The 17,358-nt window shown below is 43.2% G+C and overlaps 2 protein-coding genes across 3 annotated transcripts; one reads left to right on the top strand and one right to left on the bottom strand.

Annotated features, from left to right (window-relative positions):
- The first annotated feature begins 209 nt into the window (after positions 1-209).
- ccdc90b (coiled-coil domain containing 90B) lies at positions 210-2,954 on the top strand. Of its 2 annotated transcripts, none has more exons than XM_061702744.1 (9): positions 210-338; positions 455-574; positions 1,487-1,590; positions 1,699-1,800; positions 1,877-1,915; positions 2,075-2,146; positions 2,206-2,259; positions 2,405-2,519; positions 2,657-2,954. In XM_061702744.1, the coding sequence occupies exons 1-9, from the start codon at positions 287-289 to the stop codon at positions 2,710-2,712; spliced, it is 714 nt and encodes a 237-aa protein (XP_061558728.1). In that variant the 5' UTR covers positions 210-286; the 3' UTR covers positions 2,713-2,954. The 2 variants fall into 2 exon arrangements, with proteins under 2 accessions (XP_061558728.1, XP_061558727.1); XM_061702743.1 differs by having other exon boundaries at positions 1,874-1,915.
- A 948-nt stretch (positions 2,955-3,902) lies between these two features.
- pcf11 (PCF11 cleavage and polyadenylation factor subunit) lies at positions 3,903-15,878 on the bottom strand. Its single transcript, XM_061702735.1, has 17 exons — positions 15,539-15,878; positions 12,990-13,115; positions 12,565-12,747; positions 12,259-12,435; positions 10,909-11,849; positions 10,612-10,783; positions 10,134-10,428; positions 9,912-10,055; positions 7,928-9,099; positions 6,869-6,932; positions 6,638-6,760; positions 6,434-6,545; positions 5,457-5,640; positions 5,206-5,361; positions 4,801-4,893; positions 4,399-4,434; positions 3,903-4,314 (listed from the first exon to the last, which is right to left on the bottom strand). The coding sequence occupies exons 1-17, from the start codon at positions 15,770-15,772 to the stop codon at positions 4,087-4,089; spliced, it is 4,440 nt and encodes a 1,479-aa protein (XP_061558719.1). The 5' UTR covers positions 15,773-15,878; the 3' UTR covers positions 3,903-4,086.
- Positions 15,879-17,358: the final 1,480 nt, after the last annotated feature.

Here is a 17,358-nt window from a genome sequence, read left to right as displayed (position 1 = left end):
AAAACCATAAACATAACTACATTACACATAACTCGTGGCCACAAGTTAGCATTTTGTAAGCGTCATGCCTGTGATTGAGAGATGTATGTAAATCCGTGGATTTAATTCCAAACTATGTTTTGTTTTGTTTTGTTTGTATTAGCAGTTCAAAATTCCGAGAGTCCAGGAAGGCAGCACCTGCGCTCTGTTGCTTACATCCGGGTCGTCATCCAACAAGGAAGTGTCGCAGTTCATCACATTTCCATACCTAAGTTTTACTTCACTTTAAAGTCAAAACGGGGGCCGAATGAACACATTGTTGCGGCGCTGGACGCTGCGGCGGCTCTCAAACTTGAGAGGTAAATAGCTGTGGAACATATAAACAATGAAAATGATTGTGCAGACCTTATAAAGCCCCCTCCATCTTGTCCTTGTCCCCTCAACTCAAGCTGGTGAATTTGTATTTGTGTGACAGATCTCCATGTCGGCGCCCCGGTGGCGACTTTTGACGTGAGGAAAGTTGAATTAACTCCTCTGGAGCAGCGAAAGCTCACGTTCGACTCCCATGCCATGGTGACAGAGTTGGCGAGCAGTGGTGAGGCAACTACTTAGCAGTTTTGGGACAAGGCGAAAGTCACAACGACAATTGGCACTTTTCTGGACCCTCGAGTGCCCCCCCCCCCAAAAAAAAGAGCAATAAGCAACAAATAATGAACAGACAAACATCAAACAAATGGCACATGCCAGCCATTGCTTGAAAGTGAGTCTGGATCTTCCCCCAGTATAGCTGGTCAAGGCATGGGTGGAGGAGCTCGCTGCGAGGGTGTTTAAAAAATAATAATAATAATCATAAATTCGCTAATTTGCATGTGTATGTCACAGTCAATTATCCACAATTCATCCCCTTTAAAAAAAAAAAAAAAAAAAAAGGTTTCTGACATTATTTGGTCAAAAAACACAAAAGATAAACATTTACAACACTTTGTATCCACCTGTCACATGCTGGTTCAAATCACTCAGTTTCTGTAATGAAAAAAAAATAAGTGTTGCCAAATTAGCGACTTTTTCGAGACCGCTAACGGCTATTTTTTTTTTTGTTTTTTAAATAAGTAACAACAAATCTATTGACTTTCTTGTGGGCGACTTCTCACTCTGAGACTCCCACCAGAGAAGTTTCCAGACTGCAGATGAATGGTGCATGCGCAAAGCCACCACTGACTAATTCATTTATTCTTTTCCTTTTTATTAATTCCACATAGATGGAAAATCAGTAAGATGTACAAAAAAAATCACACCCATCTCAGTTTACAGTTCACTTACAACCAGTATTCAAATGCAGATACTGTACATATATTTTCCAAATACAGAGGGAAAAGTAATACAACCCAGGTTTGCATCTCTTAACAACACAATTTAAAAAGCAAGGAAACGAAAGAAAACACTAAGAAATAAGGCACCACTGTAAGTAAGTTCCTTTTCCTGTTCTGTGGTTATCATCACACCCCAGGTTTGGACAAATGCCAGGCCGAGCTGATCGTCTCCGCCCTGGTGACGTTGACGACGGCCAACATGGACATCGTCTACAAGGACATGGTGACCAAGTCGCATCAGGTAAGGAAAAGTGCGCCGCCATCACCGAGAAGATGTCGCATTCACTGTGCTTGTAGCTCTGTGGATGACTATCGATGAAAAAAAACAAAAAAAACATTCTCGTCACAGGAAATCGCCCTCCAGCAGATCATGGCCCACCTGGACGCCATCAGGAAGGACATGGTGATCCTGGAGAAGAGCGACTTTGCCAACCTGCGCTCTGAGAACACGGTGTGATTCACAAACAGATAGATACCGTGAGCGGTCGACTTAGCTTGAAACTCTCTCGCTCTCTGTCTTTCAGAAGATGAGGCGAGAACTGGAGCAGCTGCAAAACCGACTAACTGTGAGTGAGAGAATGGGTCTGGGTGTGGTGTGAGAGGGAATGAGAGTGTGTGTGTGTGAGAGGGTGAGTGTGTCTGTGTGAGAGTGAGCTAGACAAAGAGAGAGTGGGTGAGTGACTCAGTAAGGAAGCAAGTAAGTAATCAAACTGTCTTGTGTTTAGGAGGAGAGTCAGAAAGTCAGAGCGGAAACCAAACTGGACATCAACCTGGAGAGAAGCCGTGTTTCTGACATGGTGAGGATGTGTACATGCGTGTGTGTACTGAACGAAACTGTTCTCCTTTGTTCTATCAGTTCACAGAACAGGAGCGGAAACTAATGGAGGCGAGCACAGATTTCCATCAAAAGGTCAATGCAAATTAACACTACTACTACTATCCACGGGCAGCACGTCGCACTAGTGCCGAGCACGTCTGCCTCACAGTTGTGAAGTTCTGGGTTCTAATTTGTTGTAGTCTAATATGTCTTTGTTGTATGTTGACGTGCGCTGAAGAGAGCCGAGCTAGAACATGACAACATGGAGACCAGCAAGAAGATGGACCTGCGCGTGGCTTCGCTCAAAACCGTCCTGGAGTCACTCAAGCTGGAGACCATTCGATACCTCGCAGGTACCAATTCTGATAACCACACGTCATTTTAATTAAATCATATATTGTCTGTATGATCATTTTTAGGATTTCTTTTTCAACATATTATAAACTGTGTCTTTATAAATGAATGCATAATGTGTTTTGTGTCTCCATAGCGACAGTGTTCTCCTGCCTGGCCATCGCTCTGGGGGTTTACCGGCTGTGGAAGTGAAGCGTTGTAAAGCGTGTCGTTTTCATACGCCTCACAAAGTAGTGCCAGCCAGAACCGCTGCTTTTAAACTCCCTGTTTATTTGTTTTTATGTTAAAGTGGAAGCTTCAGTTATATAATCTGTTTTAAAATTGACATCAGGACTGTTTAGTGATGTGTAACACAAGTTTACATACTCGTTTGTTTTTTAAAGGAAAATATGAAGTTCATAAGTTGCCAATCATGATGTTTTGAAGTAAAATTCAATAACAATTGTTTTGTGATCAGCAGTCATTCCACCCCCCCCCCCCCCCCTGCACACACCCCTCGTAAATCTGGGCATGCCACAGATAATTGGGCTGAATTTGCATATTTTTCCAACCCCATGAGATAAAATTGTCTTCTGACATTTTCCTGTCTCAAATAACACCCGATTGTGTGCATCCAGGCAGAGTGGGGAGGTCATGTGTGAGGTTAGTAAAGGGCTGCGGCCTTGTATGTTTTGGATGACCAAAGGCTAGGCTCACCACTGAAACTGGTTAGTGCCAGGAATGGCATCAGACCAGAAAATATTTGCTACAATTATAAATTATTTCCTCCCTGATCTTACTTGGAAAATGGTTTTAAATTGTAACAGAACAGTCCAGGTGTGATGCCCTGAGAATGAAATGACCTGCATGAAAGAGAATATTAACAGGTAACCAACCTATTACAAATCCTTGGTCTGGGTACTGTTAAATCAGAAGTGTCATCCGTGTCATCCAATCATGACCCCTGTGCCTGGTCAGTTTTCAGATTCACCTTTGATTTTTTTTCCAACTAAAATAACCACAAAAATAAGTTATGATTATCAAAAAAAAAAAAAAGGGGGGTGCTAAAATGTTAAATCAGCTTTACCCCACTTTAGTCAAATCGTACAAGCATGAGACAAAAACAAGAAAATGTTTAGATTCACCAAACCTTTATTTTGAACTTCAAAAGCAGAACAATTAAACCAAAGATCACACCAAAAATTTTCTGAACCTTTATTGAAATGACACCAAAAAGGGAAAAAAAAAACACCCCCCCCAACTTTCCAATGAGCATGTGATCTTCCACAGGCCAATGCAATTGATGCTTACCTTCATCATGGCCACAAACAACTCAACGCCTCCAACTGCCCATCAACAAATCAACTACAGCAGTTTCATTCAAATCACTGGTACGCCAGAGATTCCAAAAATACTTTAATGTATAAATTAAATCATTTACACGTTGAGCCCGAAAAGGAAAGGTTTCATTTATCGAAGCAGCAGTGTGTTGAAGCACTCGGCACAAATACCAAAATGTATTCAAATCGCCGACCAACCAAAGACTTTTTCCTTCAAAACAAAGAAAAAGTGCAGCCGAGAAGCTGCTCACAGTCTCTCTTCTGATTGCACGTCTGTTAAAAGTGCCTCCTCCTCTTCCTCCGTCTTCACCACACACTCGCCTTCGCCCTCGTCCGAATCAGCTTCCTGCTTGACTGAGGCAGCGAAGGCACAGGACTGAGAATCCTCGTCTTCCTCGGCCTTCATGAAAACGCTCAGTGGATGTTCGCTCAGCACCTTGTTGGGCGATGGCGTTATGTCCAGGTATGAAGATGTCTGCGGGGAAGGGCATCGGCAGGTCAGACAACACCAAATGGCTCAAAAAAATTTTCAGGTGACATCTTTGCTTTTGATACTCACATTTTTATAATCCTCAAAACAGGAAGGATGGAAGTTCTGTGGTGAGAGAGAAAATGTGACCAAGTGCTGAGTCAGCAAGTACTTTGATACCACGTGTTAAAAATGTGAAAGTAGGGGGGGGGCGGGGGAGTCCCTCCAATGTTCTGAAACGACTCTTTTAGATAAACTCAACTTCAACTAAAATCAGAATAATGGCAATAGAAACACAGAAGGAAAGGGGAAAAGCATAAGTCATGTCAAGCACTGAAACACAAAAATAATATTCCTATTAGAATTTTAGCCGAATGAAACCAAGTTTAACTTGTCTCAGAATGATGGGAGGAGAATGTATGGCGAAGGAAGTAACAACTCATGATCCAAAGCATAGCACATAATGTGTCAAACAAAGAAAGTCCTACACACCTTATCATCAACCTTGATGGCATTCTTGAGGAACCAGTCCTCCTCTTCTTCCACCCAGTACGTCTCGAACGGTTCCTGGCAGATTTCGCACAACTGTAGACACAAATTTCAGCCTTAGGACTCAAACTGTTTTTTCCCCCTCTACAGGGGGTCGTCTGTTTATTTAAATAAAAGATTTCCAATAAGGTGCAATGAATTAGTTTGTGCAGCGGTGTGAGAATACAAAGGCACACTCAAGTTACCGCTGTACTTATTGTATATTGATGGCCTCGTAGTGTTTTTCATTAAAATATAATTTTACAATTGCGTTAAAGATAGGTTAGCAACAAAATTCACCACCGCTGGAACGGAACTCTGCCGTAAACCAGGGACCCAACTGTACCAAAGAAGAGTTCTGGCGCTCACTTCTGCGACTTGGTCTTTGGCAGCCTTCACGCTCTGAAACTCCTTTTCTTTGGCCGCCGCCTGGTTCTTCTGAACCTCCACCTCGTTCTCCTTCTCGAAGAAGAGGCTCTTGGCTCGCTCCTCCAGGTCAGCGATCTCCTCAAACTCGATCCAGTCCTGGCAGAGGAAAAAAAAAAAAAAAAAAGTAATCAATATGATAGCCTCACACTTTGAGACTGAAAGCCTAATAAAGAAAGTGCCTGGTTTCTTACCCTAAGGCCGTAATACCAGCGGCGGTGGGTGATCTTTTTGCCAGCTACCTTGCCGGCGTGGTTCTGCCTGAAGTGCCAATCCAGGTGGTCGGCATACAGGTCTGTCTGCGCGATGGTGAACCTCATGCTGCACAGGCAGCACTGGTTCCCCGAATACAGCTTGGTCACCACACTCTCATAACGTCTGATGGACGGGGGTGGGGTTGGGACAATGAAAGCGTGACTGAGTTAAGCTACTGAACCACAACTAGAGATGATGAATGTGAACGCTACATTATTTTATTTACTCAACTGCAAATAGGGGAGAACGTATCACACATTTTTGGATTCATAATCTATATCAGTAATTCCTTATCGGGTGTGCACTGGGATAGAACCCCATTTTACCAACTTGGTCCAAAAATTATTTTCTACTAATATATCTTTGTTCATCTATGCCAGTGACTTATAGTGACAGACAGAAAACATAATTCTCTTCCACTACTTGGTAAAATTAACCTGTGTATCGAACTGTTTATTCATACAAAAAAATAGCTTTGTGTTCAACTAAACAGGTTCATACATATTTCACACAGAAAAAAAAGGCACATTCATTGCTCACTGCTTTTTTTGAGGGGGCGGGGGGGTCATTACACAAGCTGGAAAAGTTGCTCAATATAGTGACAGTTGCTATTTTGCCAAATGCTTTTTGAGCCATCACGGTAACTAAAGCCTTATTCTGCATTTGCATGAGACAGGACTGTGTCATAAAACAGGGATTTGAGAAAGAAAGTGGCAAATAGATCAAGCATTGTATAATTTTTTATCCTTTGTGTAATTTGACAGGAAGAACATACAAACTTAAAATACCTGGAATCCGTTGTAAACTGAAAAGATTGTGTAACCGAGGACTACTAGATCACTGTGTCTGTCAGGGAACGGCCACCATTTTGGGAAACTAGGAAATATTGTTTGAGAACAACTGTCAAAAAGCTCACTGTTTCATGTCGTCAATCTTGAAGTTGGTGAGGTCGGGGAAATCGTCCTCCAACTCCTCATCATCTTCCTCCTCTGCAGGAGGCATGTCTGGTGCTGATGAAGGAGGTAACTCTGGACCCAAAAAAAGACACGCTCAACTTTAATAAACTGGCATTCCTCACTGGGAGCACTCATCAAAATGTGACACAAAGAGACAGACTGACCGTTGGTGGGGGCTGTGGTGTCCGGCTGTGACCCTTTGATGATGCCAGTGGAGATGAGTTTGGTGAGCAAGTCGTTGACGTCAACCTGACTGAAGTGGTTCTCTGCGTGGGGCATTTGGGGAGCTACGGGGAAACAAAAACGTCACAGTTTAGATACATCGTGAGATGTTATTCATGACTATTTTGACCAACTCAACACGACGACTGTGACGAGCAGCAGCATGATCTTACTTTGCTGTCCAAAAGGCGCTGGGTTCTGAGGCAGGAATGGCTGGTTCATGTTCAACACGTTGACCTGAGAACATGAAAAAGCGACATGAACAAGTGAAAATAAAGTACAAATTTGAAATGTACGGAGAAGCCCTGCCTATTCACAATTTTCTCTGGAACCTATCCTCAGCTATCCATCCATCCATCCATCCATCCATCCATCCATTCATTTTCTGAGCCGCTTCTCCTCACTAGGGTCGCGGGCGTGCTGTAGCCTATCCCAGCTATCATCGGGCAGGAGGCGGGATACACCCTGAACTGGTTGCCAGCCAATCGCAGGGCACATATAAACAAACAACCATTTGCACTCACATTTCACTGAAAAACATGTATTTGTGTTTTTGGGTGCCGAATGTTGGCCTGAGATGTCACAAGATGGCACCAAACACCTGGCTAAAAAGAAAGTAGTAACTGTTTCAGGAATTATGGCCAAGTGATACATACGATCTTTTCATGTCGGGAAGACACTAAATTTGAACGAGTAGGAGTTAGTAAGAGTCTTTGTCGCAAGGTAACGGAAATTTCGTCGTTTGTTGAAAATGGGTAACTAGTAGGAGTTAGGAAGAGTCTTTGTCGCAAGGTAACGGAAATTGGTTGTGAAGGAAACACGTGAACTTTCAGTGCATTTTTTTTCAAAGTCAATTCATCTGTAAGTCATTTATTTTTCAGGTAAATTCAGGGCAATCTTGTAAAAAGAGTTTTAAAACGTGTGTTGGGATCATAGTTTGTGGTATACAGTATAGGGACCACGCCCTGCCTCTGTGAGCAGCGAAAATGTTTGAGTGATCGACAGCCCCGCCAGCCCCAAAAAAAGCTTTGTATCGAGTATAAATACCACAAGATGGTGGAAATGCACTACTTTGGCCAACGAAACTCAGTTCAACAGTTTCCGGGCACCAAGATGCCAGCAAATCACTACTTTTGTCTAAACAAAGCTACTCACCAAATTTACTTCTACATAGTTCCTGGGTACCAGCATGCCACAATATGTTGCCAAAGTAATACGTTTATTGCACTCACCGGCTGCTGCATGTTGATGGAAGCCACTGTGCTGTTGAAGAAGGGGGTGGCACCCGCCTGGTTGAATGGAGGGCCGGGCAGGATGTTGAAGTTGGCCGCGGGCTGAATGTTCGGCAGCGCGGGGAATGCCATTGGCCCCGGGTGGAACTGAGGGTTGATGGACTCCGGGAACGGCTGCGGGGCCATAGTGAAGTTTTGCGGTGGCTGAAGGGCGTTGTCGTACATGGGAGGGGGCATCGGCCGCATAGGTATGTTGAGTTGAGGCGCAAACCTGGGGGGACCCTGCTGGGCAGGTGGACCATCAAAGCGTGGGCCCTGAGGAGGTATATCAAACCGGGGTCCCTGCTGGCCAGGTCCCTCAAAACATATTGGACCAGCAGACCCTTCCAGACGCAATGAGGGGTTCTCAAAGGGAATCGGTTGCTGCTGCTGGAAGCCCATTGGTGCAGGACCGGGCCCCTGGTTGTTGTTAAAGCATGGGACTGGATTTTCAAAGTGCCCAGGACCCGGTCCGTCAAACCTTGGGGCAACCTGTGGGACCGAAGGACCGTCAAAACAACCCATATTGTCTGCGCCTCTCAATGGTCCCTGAGGCATGTGTGGTCCATTAAACCTCTCTGGCATGTTGTGATGAGGGGGTCTGCCTTGAGGACCCTCAAAGTGGGATGGCTCATTGTACCAGCCTGCAGGGTTTGGCCTAGATGGGCCCATGTGTCCGGGAGCGTCAAACCGGGACGGTGTGGGGCCTCCGTCGTGCGGAGGGGTGTGTCCTGGGGAATTACTTGGCTGATGAATATTAGACAATAGTGCCCCGAGCACAGGCCCCTGGAGGATAGATTGAGGAGTAAGGGGAGCGACAGAGGGGAGCGGCCCGTCATCGGAGTGTACGCTGTTGGGACTCTCGAAGCGCGGAATGGGGCTCATGTCACCCATTTCCTTCTGGTGGAGCGGCGATAGGCGTTCACGCTCAAACATGGGGGTGGTAGTTTCCAGAGCGGTCGGGCTTGGACAGTTCCTGAGAACCGGGGCGCCGGAAGGGGGGAGCCCATCCAGACGCCGAGGGTCGGGGTGTCTTGAGTCTGCCGACGGGACGTACCGCCGCGGCGCGTCGTAGCCGCTCTTCTGCTCCTCACGTTGACGCTCAGTCAAGGGGGAGTTCCACTCTCTCTCACCTGGAAATAAAAAAATATAAATCATGAGATGTTGCATCAGATGTTACCTTTTTTTGTCATTTCTCTGCCATTCCCCCCCGCTTTTTTTTTTTTTTAATGATTCAAACCTTTCCACCATCAAATTCTGCTTATTCAGGTCATCTAGGTAACCATTTCTCACATTCCTGCACATGTGCATTTTCCATGAAAAAAAAAATATATCAATGGAGGAATTTTTTTTTTAATATAAATGCAACTCATCCCTTACATATTTCTCATATCACTCAACCAATTCAAAGCATTCAAACTTTCTATGCGTTTAGCTCATTCAGGACATCTTGTAGGGTTTTTGAAAATCTGAAAATAGTTTCCATTTTTCAGCATTATGCATTTTCAGAGATAAATCAAGACATTTTACAATTGTAACCAATCGTTTCATATTTCAAACAATTCTAAATTCCAAATAACTCATTCAGGACATCTGTGAACTTTTTTCCACATTCCCACTTCTCAGAATGGTAAAATCAAGAGATATTTTACACATTTAGGTGTTCATTCCACAGTTGTCAACTGATTCAAACCATTCTAAATTGTTCTGCTCATGAGGAAAATTTGCAGTTTCCATACAGTGGTTACTATTTTGCTATACATTAACAGGTCAACTGCTTTTATTTCACCATGGTAAAAATTGTATTATATAAGGAAAAAAAAAAAGCCAAGTACTACATTTCAATTAAATTATACAGCATTTCAGTTCAGGGCTAAATTTTAGGTTTGCAACTAAAACACCAGTTCGCCAATACAATGTGATGCAATCCATGTTGTATACTCACTGGTCTCTCTGGGGTCTGCCCTCCTCCTGAAGCGAAGGCCTGGCAAAGATTTGAGTGCGGGGAACTCTTTGCCATGGTTGTACTCCTCTACCATGGGGGCGAGCGGAGGTCTGGATTCTTCACGTTCTATGCTTCTCCTCTCACCTGTCAACAAATAAACAATTTAAAGATTAACACATCCAAAATATTATGCCTGCTGGCTTCTTAAGATCAGTTCCTCACCCAGCTCACGTGGCGCCCGGCCTGGCCCCTCACATTCTTCCAAACTTTCCCAGCCTTCTCCAGTGGAACGGTGCGCCACTTGTGTTTTCTTCAGCTTGGACTTGTGCTCAAAGTATGTCAATTGAGCCGCGTCCATGGGCTCGGGAGGCGTGGCCAGCAACGTCTTCTTGGCAGGGCTCCAACTCTCTGGGCGCTGTTGCTTCTCCTCCTGATACTGGAAGAAGTTCTTGATCTTGTGGGCCATGTTCAGGAAGTCTTCCTGCGAAATCTCACCACTCTCCAAGCTCTTGCTTGCCTGTATATATCAAAATACTAGTCATGAATTAAGTCAACAAATAACTACAATGAACCCATTTTTGTATGTTGGTAATTTAAGATAATTTTGAAATGATCAACGGTTTTATGGCTGTATCTTTATGTCCTGGTTTACTGTTCTTGGATGTAAAAAGTTCATATATGTTAGGCAGCCTAGACATACCCTTCTGAGCAGGTCTTTCTTTGATGCAGAGTTGAGGGCTTCAGGTATCTGGAGGTTGGCATCCACGCTTAGACGGTGTTTCGGAGTACGGGGGGTGGTGGGACGTGTTGGCGTGTTGTAGGGTTTATGCCTCTGGGGTCCAAGCTTTGCGTGAGAGTCCCCTGGCTTAAGACTGAAAGTGCAAAGATACAACTTTTTATCAGAGTAAAATAAGAGTACATCTATTAGGGCCACCTTAACTGTCCACAACGTAACAGCAGAGATGATTATGAAGCCTTAAGAACATGAGTGACTCACTGTTTGTTCTCATCCCAGCCACTTCTCCAGCGGGGAGGAACATCTTTGGCTTGGTTGCTCCCTCCATCGTGGCTCCGTGGAGACTCTCTGGACTTGGAGCGGCGGTCGTCTGCTGGAGTCTTTGAGCGCCTGCTCTCCGCTTGGTTCTTCTTGGATGCCAGCCGGTCGTCCCGGGCAGTCTTACTGTGCGGCGGCTCATCACCCCTGGCCCTCCTGGGTTTCGCCACCTTGCGCGATGGGGATGGTGACAGGGAGCAGCTCCTGGTTCTGCTCTTGGGTGACCGCCTGTCTTTCCTCTTTGGCGAGGTGGGAGACCGCGATCTGGACCGAGAGCGTTTCCTGGCGTGCGTCCGGGCGTTACCGCCGACCGTCTCTGCAGACTCGCCGCGCTCGTGTTTGGTCACCAAGCCGTTCTGCAGCCTTCCTCTGTAGGCTTTTGGCAGCTCGGCTCCCCGCGCAGACTCATCTCGCTTGTTGTTGCTTCTTTTCTTCTCCTTCTGCTCATCATCATTGTCATCTCCAGCCTTGTCAAGGCCACGTTTCTTCAACTGGGGATCTTTCTTTGTGTTGTCTGCAGATTTCTGGTTCTCAACCTCAGCATGCTTGTTCTTACTCTGGATGTTTTTAATCATTGGAGACTTAATGTTGGGCTTGTCATCCTTTCTCGGGATCTGCGGCTTCTCTGACACCCGTTTCTCTGGTGTAATAACAGGGGTTAATATTGTGGGAGGGGTTTCCTTTTTCCCAGTAGGGTGCTCTTTGCCTTTGAACGGTCCTGGGGGTCCAATGCGGTTCAGACGTGGGTCTCTAGTGGGTAGCTTTGGCTCAGTCTGAGGCTGAGGAGTAATCACCTGTCGGACCACGGGAGTGGGCTGGCCAACCGGTTTCGGGGTTGCCATGGGAGGTACTGGAGTTGGCATTAGTAATGAAAATCCTCCTGCCTGGAAGAAAATAACCTTCTGTTGGAACTAATTCAGACTGATCCCAAGCAAAAAGGTGGTAAAGAGCCTTAGCAAACACTTCCTGGAAACATGTTTAATTTCAAATACTAAACATTTCACTCTCTAAATAAGGGCTGGGAAGCTACAGCCAGCCCATAAATCCCTGCATTGTTCTTCATAAATTTAGAACTTAATAAAAAAAAAAAATGACCTAAATAATTTACAATGTCTATACTTAAAGAAAAGCTTGTTTGCTTCACAGATATACCGGTCAAACACTACATTTTCTACTCAGGCCAACTTGGCGTTCAACAAATGAACAAAATACTAAGTACTGAATACTAATACTAGTGTGCGAACACAAAACAGCAAAATTAAAACTTTTTGGAATCCAACTTGTTTGCCCTACCAGCTGTGCTTTGGTCTGCTCCAGTTCCAGCTCAATTTTCTTCTGCTGAAGCTCAAGAAGCTGCTTCTGTTTGGCCAGCAGCTGCTGTCGGATGAGCTGCTCTTGGTTCAGGCTTGACTGAATTACCTGCGGCGGCGGTTGCGAGGGGGTAGGCCGTGGAGAAGGTGCCTCCTCAGACTAAAGTCCAGGAACCGGGCATAGAATGGACAGAAATGACACTTTTAGAGACCACAAAGTTGACTCCCTTCCAGGTACGATGGTGCCTTTACTTTTCCAAAAGATCAATCAAATTATCTTACTACACACCTGTTTTAAAAACTTTGGGTTGACATGGATGCTGGCATTGACTGTTGGCGGCAGAGGCTTGATGGGCCACGCCGGGTCCACAGAATTGACTCGTACGTCTAGTGCGTACAGTTTCTTCAGAGGGAACACTTCGTCCCATGTCGATCGCAACTTGAACAAACTCTTTCTAGTGTTCTCATCCACCTACAAACAAAGGACATTGCTTGGTCCAACGCTACTCGCATAGCAAATGTGAGCTCATTAACATCGCAATGATTTGTCATTTAAAGTTGTTTATAGCTTAATCCCACCAATAACTTTCAATAGCACAACACTTAAAACACAATATGCAAGAAACTACAAATTAAAGCAAGCAACAAGTGTGGCCGCTACGAGTGATTTGTTTTTTTAAAAAAAATGCAAAAATGCATCAAGAAGAACTTTACCTTTTCAAACACACATATAAATGAAGTGATTAGGTTTTTAGCAAACACTGCGAGGTACTCTCCTCCGACATTCTTCACTATGGAATCCACTAAGTACAAAACTGGAAGCTTCTCAGCTGCTGGGGCCTAGAGCGAGAGAACTCGACAAGTTTAGAACACAACAGGGGTTAAAAACATTTCAGAACAAATGCAGATAAATGTTCAACAGAAGCAAAAAGAGCCCCCAAAGTCTTTAGTAGGTGAGTAACAGCGGTCCGTGTGGAAAAAAACTGAAGACCCAAGTTGGACCATCCTCTTTTAAAAAAAAATTTTTTTTTAATACAATTAAAAAAAAAAAAGCATCCCCTCCAACAATCAGCAAAAAATGTCCAGGATTTATAAAAAAAAAAAAAAAAAAAAAAAAAAAAAAGTGTATGGAGTCCTTGAGAGCCAGTTTACCTCCAGAGAGGGGTTTTCCCCCACTCTCTGTACTTTACCCGGGCGACACGTCAGTCTTCAGCTCTGCGCCCAATGGTTTCTTGTCACTTTGTTTTGCAGTCATTTTGAAAATGTGGGGAACAATTACCCTTTAAAAACAGTTCATTTATTTTGGGAGACATTTTAAAGCAACTGCTTTTAAACTGCTGTGACTCAAGTCTGTGACTTAACCATGCAGCATCTGTTGAATGTTTTTTTAACAGCCAACCGGATCAGGCTCAACTTTGTCAGTAAAATAAACCAGACTTGTACCAATAAATTACACTGGGAAATAAAAAGACAAAAAGCACATTTCACATTTTTTATTATTAAACATTTTAGCCAGTCAAGAACAGTTTCAAATTTCACTCCCGGATAAAAGCAGAGGAAACGAGATCGAAATCAGACTTGTTTCGTCATGCATCAAAATGCAAACAATGAGCACTAAGGCACACTGCTGACTGGAATTTACGTAACTCGAAGCCCACATCTGTTGTCCAGCTACCCTTTCGACTCCATTTATCACTTTGGAACTGATGGGAGGAAAAAGAATATCACTGTTGTCTCAATGGGCAGGTTTTTATTGAACTGCAAGAACATAGGGAATGGCCCAACAACTGCACAGGTAAAGCAGAAATCCACCATGAAAAAAATAAATTAAAAATTACAGCTACTGAAACACTATTTAACTTCTTCGGTAATCTTTACTTGTACTGTGCTCAAGGTCGAAACTGTTTATTCCATCTGGAGGTCATATGCTGGACAAAATGGACCCCAACTCTTTCGTTAGAAATACCCTGTAACACGCCAGTACTAAATTAAGTATCAAATAGATACAGTATATGATACTCATTGTTAGTAACATTTTACTAATGTTTACTGTTAACAAATGGCACTAACTTTTTGCTTCATGACACAATTGACCTTAGAAATGACTTACCCTGAAATTATCCCAAAATACATGCCATGAAAATTGGGTAGAAAATATACACTATATTGCCAAACGTATTCAGTGATGTGCTTTGAGTTGCATTTAAAATTAAGTGACATTCCTTTTATAAATCAAGTTTTTTTTAATATGATGTCCATCCACCCTTTGCAGGCCTCAAGTCCTTTGGGAAGGCATTCCCATAAGCTTTCGGTGTGTTTATGGAGAACTTTGACCACTCTTCCAGAAGCACATTTGTGGTCACACACACACTGATGTTGAAAGAGAGGGCCTGGCTCTGTCGCTGCATCCAAAAGGTGTTATATGACTTCTATCGGGTTGAGGTCATGTCAGGAAGAACTGTCAAAAATTCCCATAAACACACCCCTAAACCTTGTTGAAAGCCTTCACAAAAGAGTTGAAGCTTTTACAGCTGCAAAGTGGGGACTGGCGTCATATTAAATCCCAAATAGGATGTCACACAAGTTCATGAGTGTAAAGTGACTAAAGTGACTGTAAAGTGACTACTACTAACTTCCTTCTTGATGTAATGGAGGCCTCTAAAAATTAGTACTGACCATTAAAATCGGCCCAAATTACACGCCAGGTCTAAAATCGGGTATCAACAAAATAAATGTCTTAAAACGGGGCTTATCCCTCTTTGCTTACTATTACATAAAAGCACACTAACTTCCTGCTAGACGGCGTTTTTTTAAAGACCTCTAAATGTTAAAACAACGACGGTTAAAAATGGGCCTAGACTGCTAAGTGACCGAACACAACGGCGCTAAATGTCACTGTTGATAGTAGTAGATAAAATTACTGTCGCAAATTTACAAAAAATATGTTTGTTTTTTTTTTTTTTAATGGTGGACTTTGCGTCACTTTCGGAGCACGAAGGAATTCCGAGTTAAGCGACCTTCGATTAACTTCATGTAACAAACAATGTATGACTAAAATTTCACATTTAAAATTAAATAACTACAGATGAAATAAATGAATTCCACTTTCGCGTTAACAGGAACGTAACCAAGCTAAGGTGAGGCGACTTGTTATAGGGTAACTAACGCCCGCCGCCATGTTATAGCTAGCAAGCCGCTACCACACATCGACAAAAACAATCAGAAATCATTTGAAACAAAAAGAATATTCTTATCATAAAAACCTTGCTTATTTGTGCTTCAATTATCGAGACGATATCCTTGGCGAAGTTGACGTTTTCCTCGGCCAGAATGGTCAGCATGTTGATGTGCGGCTTGCTGTTGAACGTCAGGTCTTCCAGCGAGGACTTATATTCTTGGCAGGCATCTTCCCTCGCCGCGCTGTCGTCCATCTTCGAGGGGGGGGAAGCTACACCAAATTTATCGCCAGCGTATGCATTGAGCAGCAGGCAGTCCATAAACTCGTATGGTGAGCCGATTTCGTCGTGTACTCTCTCGCTGTTTGGTTTCGGCTCGTTTACGTTGTCGAGCAGCGTCCGTTGGACCCTCTTCACCCCGCTTACGCCGACAACAAAATGGCGATTCAGACCAAAGGCCTTTATACGTCACCAAACACGAAACGCATCCGCGCGTTACCATTGGCTCGTTTCATTTAAACGGAAGCGAATGTTTGATTATCATTGGCTCCTCCTCATTAACAGACAGGACGACTAGTCAATCAGAGTTGGGAAAAGTGGTGCCAGTTCAATAATTACGTAACGTGTGTCGACGCAACGTTTAAGTAAAACATATTTTACTTCACAAAAAAGGAGAAAAAACCCCATCGAAATACTTTAGATTATTGCTGAAAGAAAACCACGTAGTATTGTCTTCCTCTGCGTTCATTATGAAGACTACACTTTTTGTGCTAACTAGTTTTGGTCATGTATTATGGCTACGTTTGAAACACTAACGGCTATTTGCTAACGTTGGACAGCAACCACTTGTTTTTCCATTTAAAAAAACGGCACATTGTACTAAGCTGCCCCCAATTGACTGGAAGAGTGAAAATTTAGTCACGCGACTACCGACGTACCGGTACAGTACTTTACATTTTTAAATTTGTTTTATATTCATGGCATACAAGGGTTGTTTTGTCAGACAATTTTATATATAATCAGTTTACTTTGTCGCCTTAAATTGAAATGTCTCTTGCCAATCTCATATCAACTGATTGAGAACATAAAACGAGGGAAAAACCCCAAAGAAAAATATTTAAAATAATTTGAATCACACTTTATGCTCACAATTTGAACGATTTCTATTGGAAGTGAGCCTCCTATTAACTAAAACACTATTGAGTCTTGGAATAAAAATAAATAAAAAAAGGACCATGTTTTATTTCAGATGGAAGCTCTCTTTATGATCCATTCATGCTCATCAAAAGTAGAATCAGTCCATTACTGCTATCTGCAGTTTCACCACATTTTATTTTAGCAAGCTACTTAATTTTTTGGTGAGCCTATTACTAACAAATGTCTTGGCAGCAATTTGTAGGAGGGGGGGGGGGGGGGCGCTTACACTGATGTCTTGTGATGCCAATTTTCCTCAAGAGGGCCATGTTGATATTAAAAAACATGACATGGCAACGACAACGAAGCATTTAGAACATGTACAAACCTAATTTCGAGCTCTCAGAGGTGGGGAACTTTATTATGATACAAAATTAGTATTGTGAGTTAAATGTTTTGTTCCTCTGCGGTTTATTTGTTTCTTTAATTGCATGGCAGGCCTCGTGTGTATTAGACAGGTCGACAACTGTTCCACACACAAATGACTATTCAGTGATGATGAAATAAAACATTAGGTCCCGTTTGAGAAGCTTCCCATGACGCTAAAAACGATTACCTTATCAAAATGTTTGCTAATTAACCTCATGTCATCAAACAACATCACGGGGTAATGGTCCTTTCATAAAAAACGGCATTGTTCTGTTACCTGTACAAAGTTCTTCAAAAAGGAAATTGAATTCAAAATATAAAAAGTAAAGTTGAATGCCACCCAA

This window comes from Phycodurus eques, chromosome 17 (genome assembly GCF_024500275.1).
Source record: "Phycodurus eques isolate BA_2022a chromosome 17, UOR_Pequ_1.1, whole genome shotgun sequence".
Taxonomy (NCBI): domain Eukaryota; kingdom Metazoa; phylum Chordata; class Actinopteri; order Syngnathiformes; family Syngnathidae; genus Phycodurus; species Phycodurus eques.
Note: the sequence above shows the minus strand (reverse complement) of the source record. Positions and strands in the feature narration are given on the sequence as shown.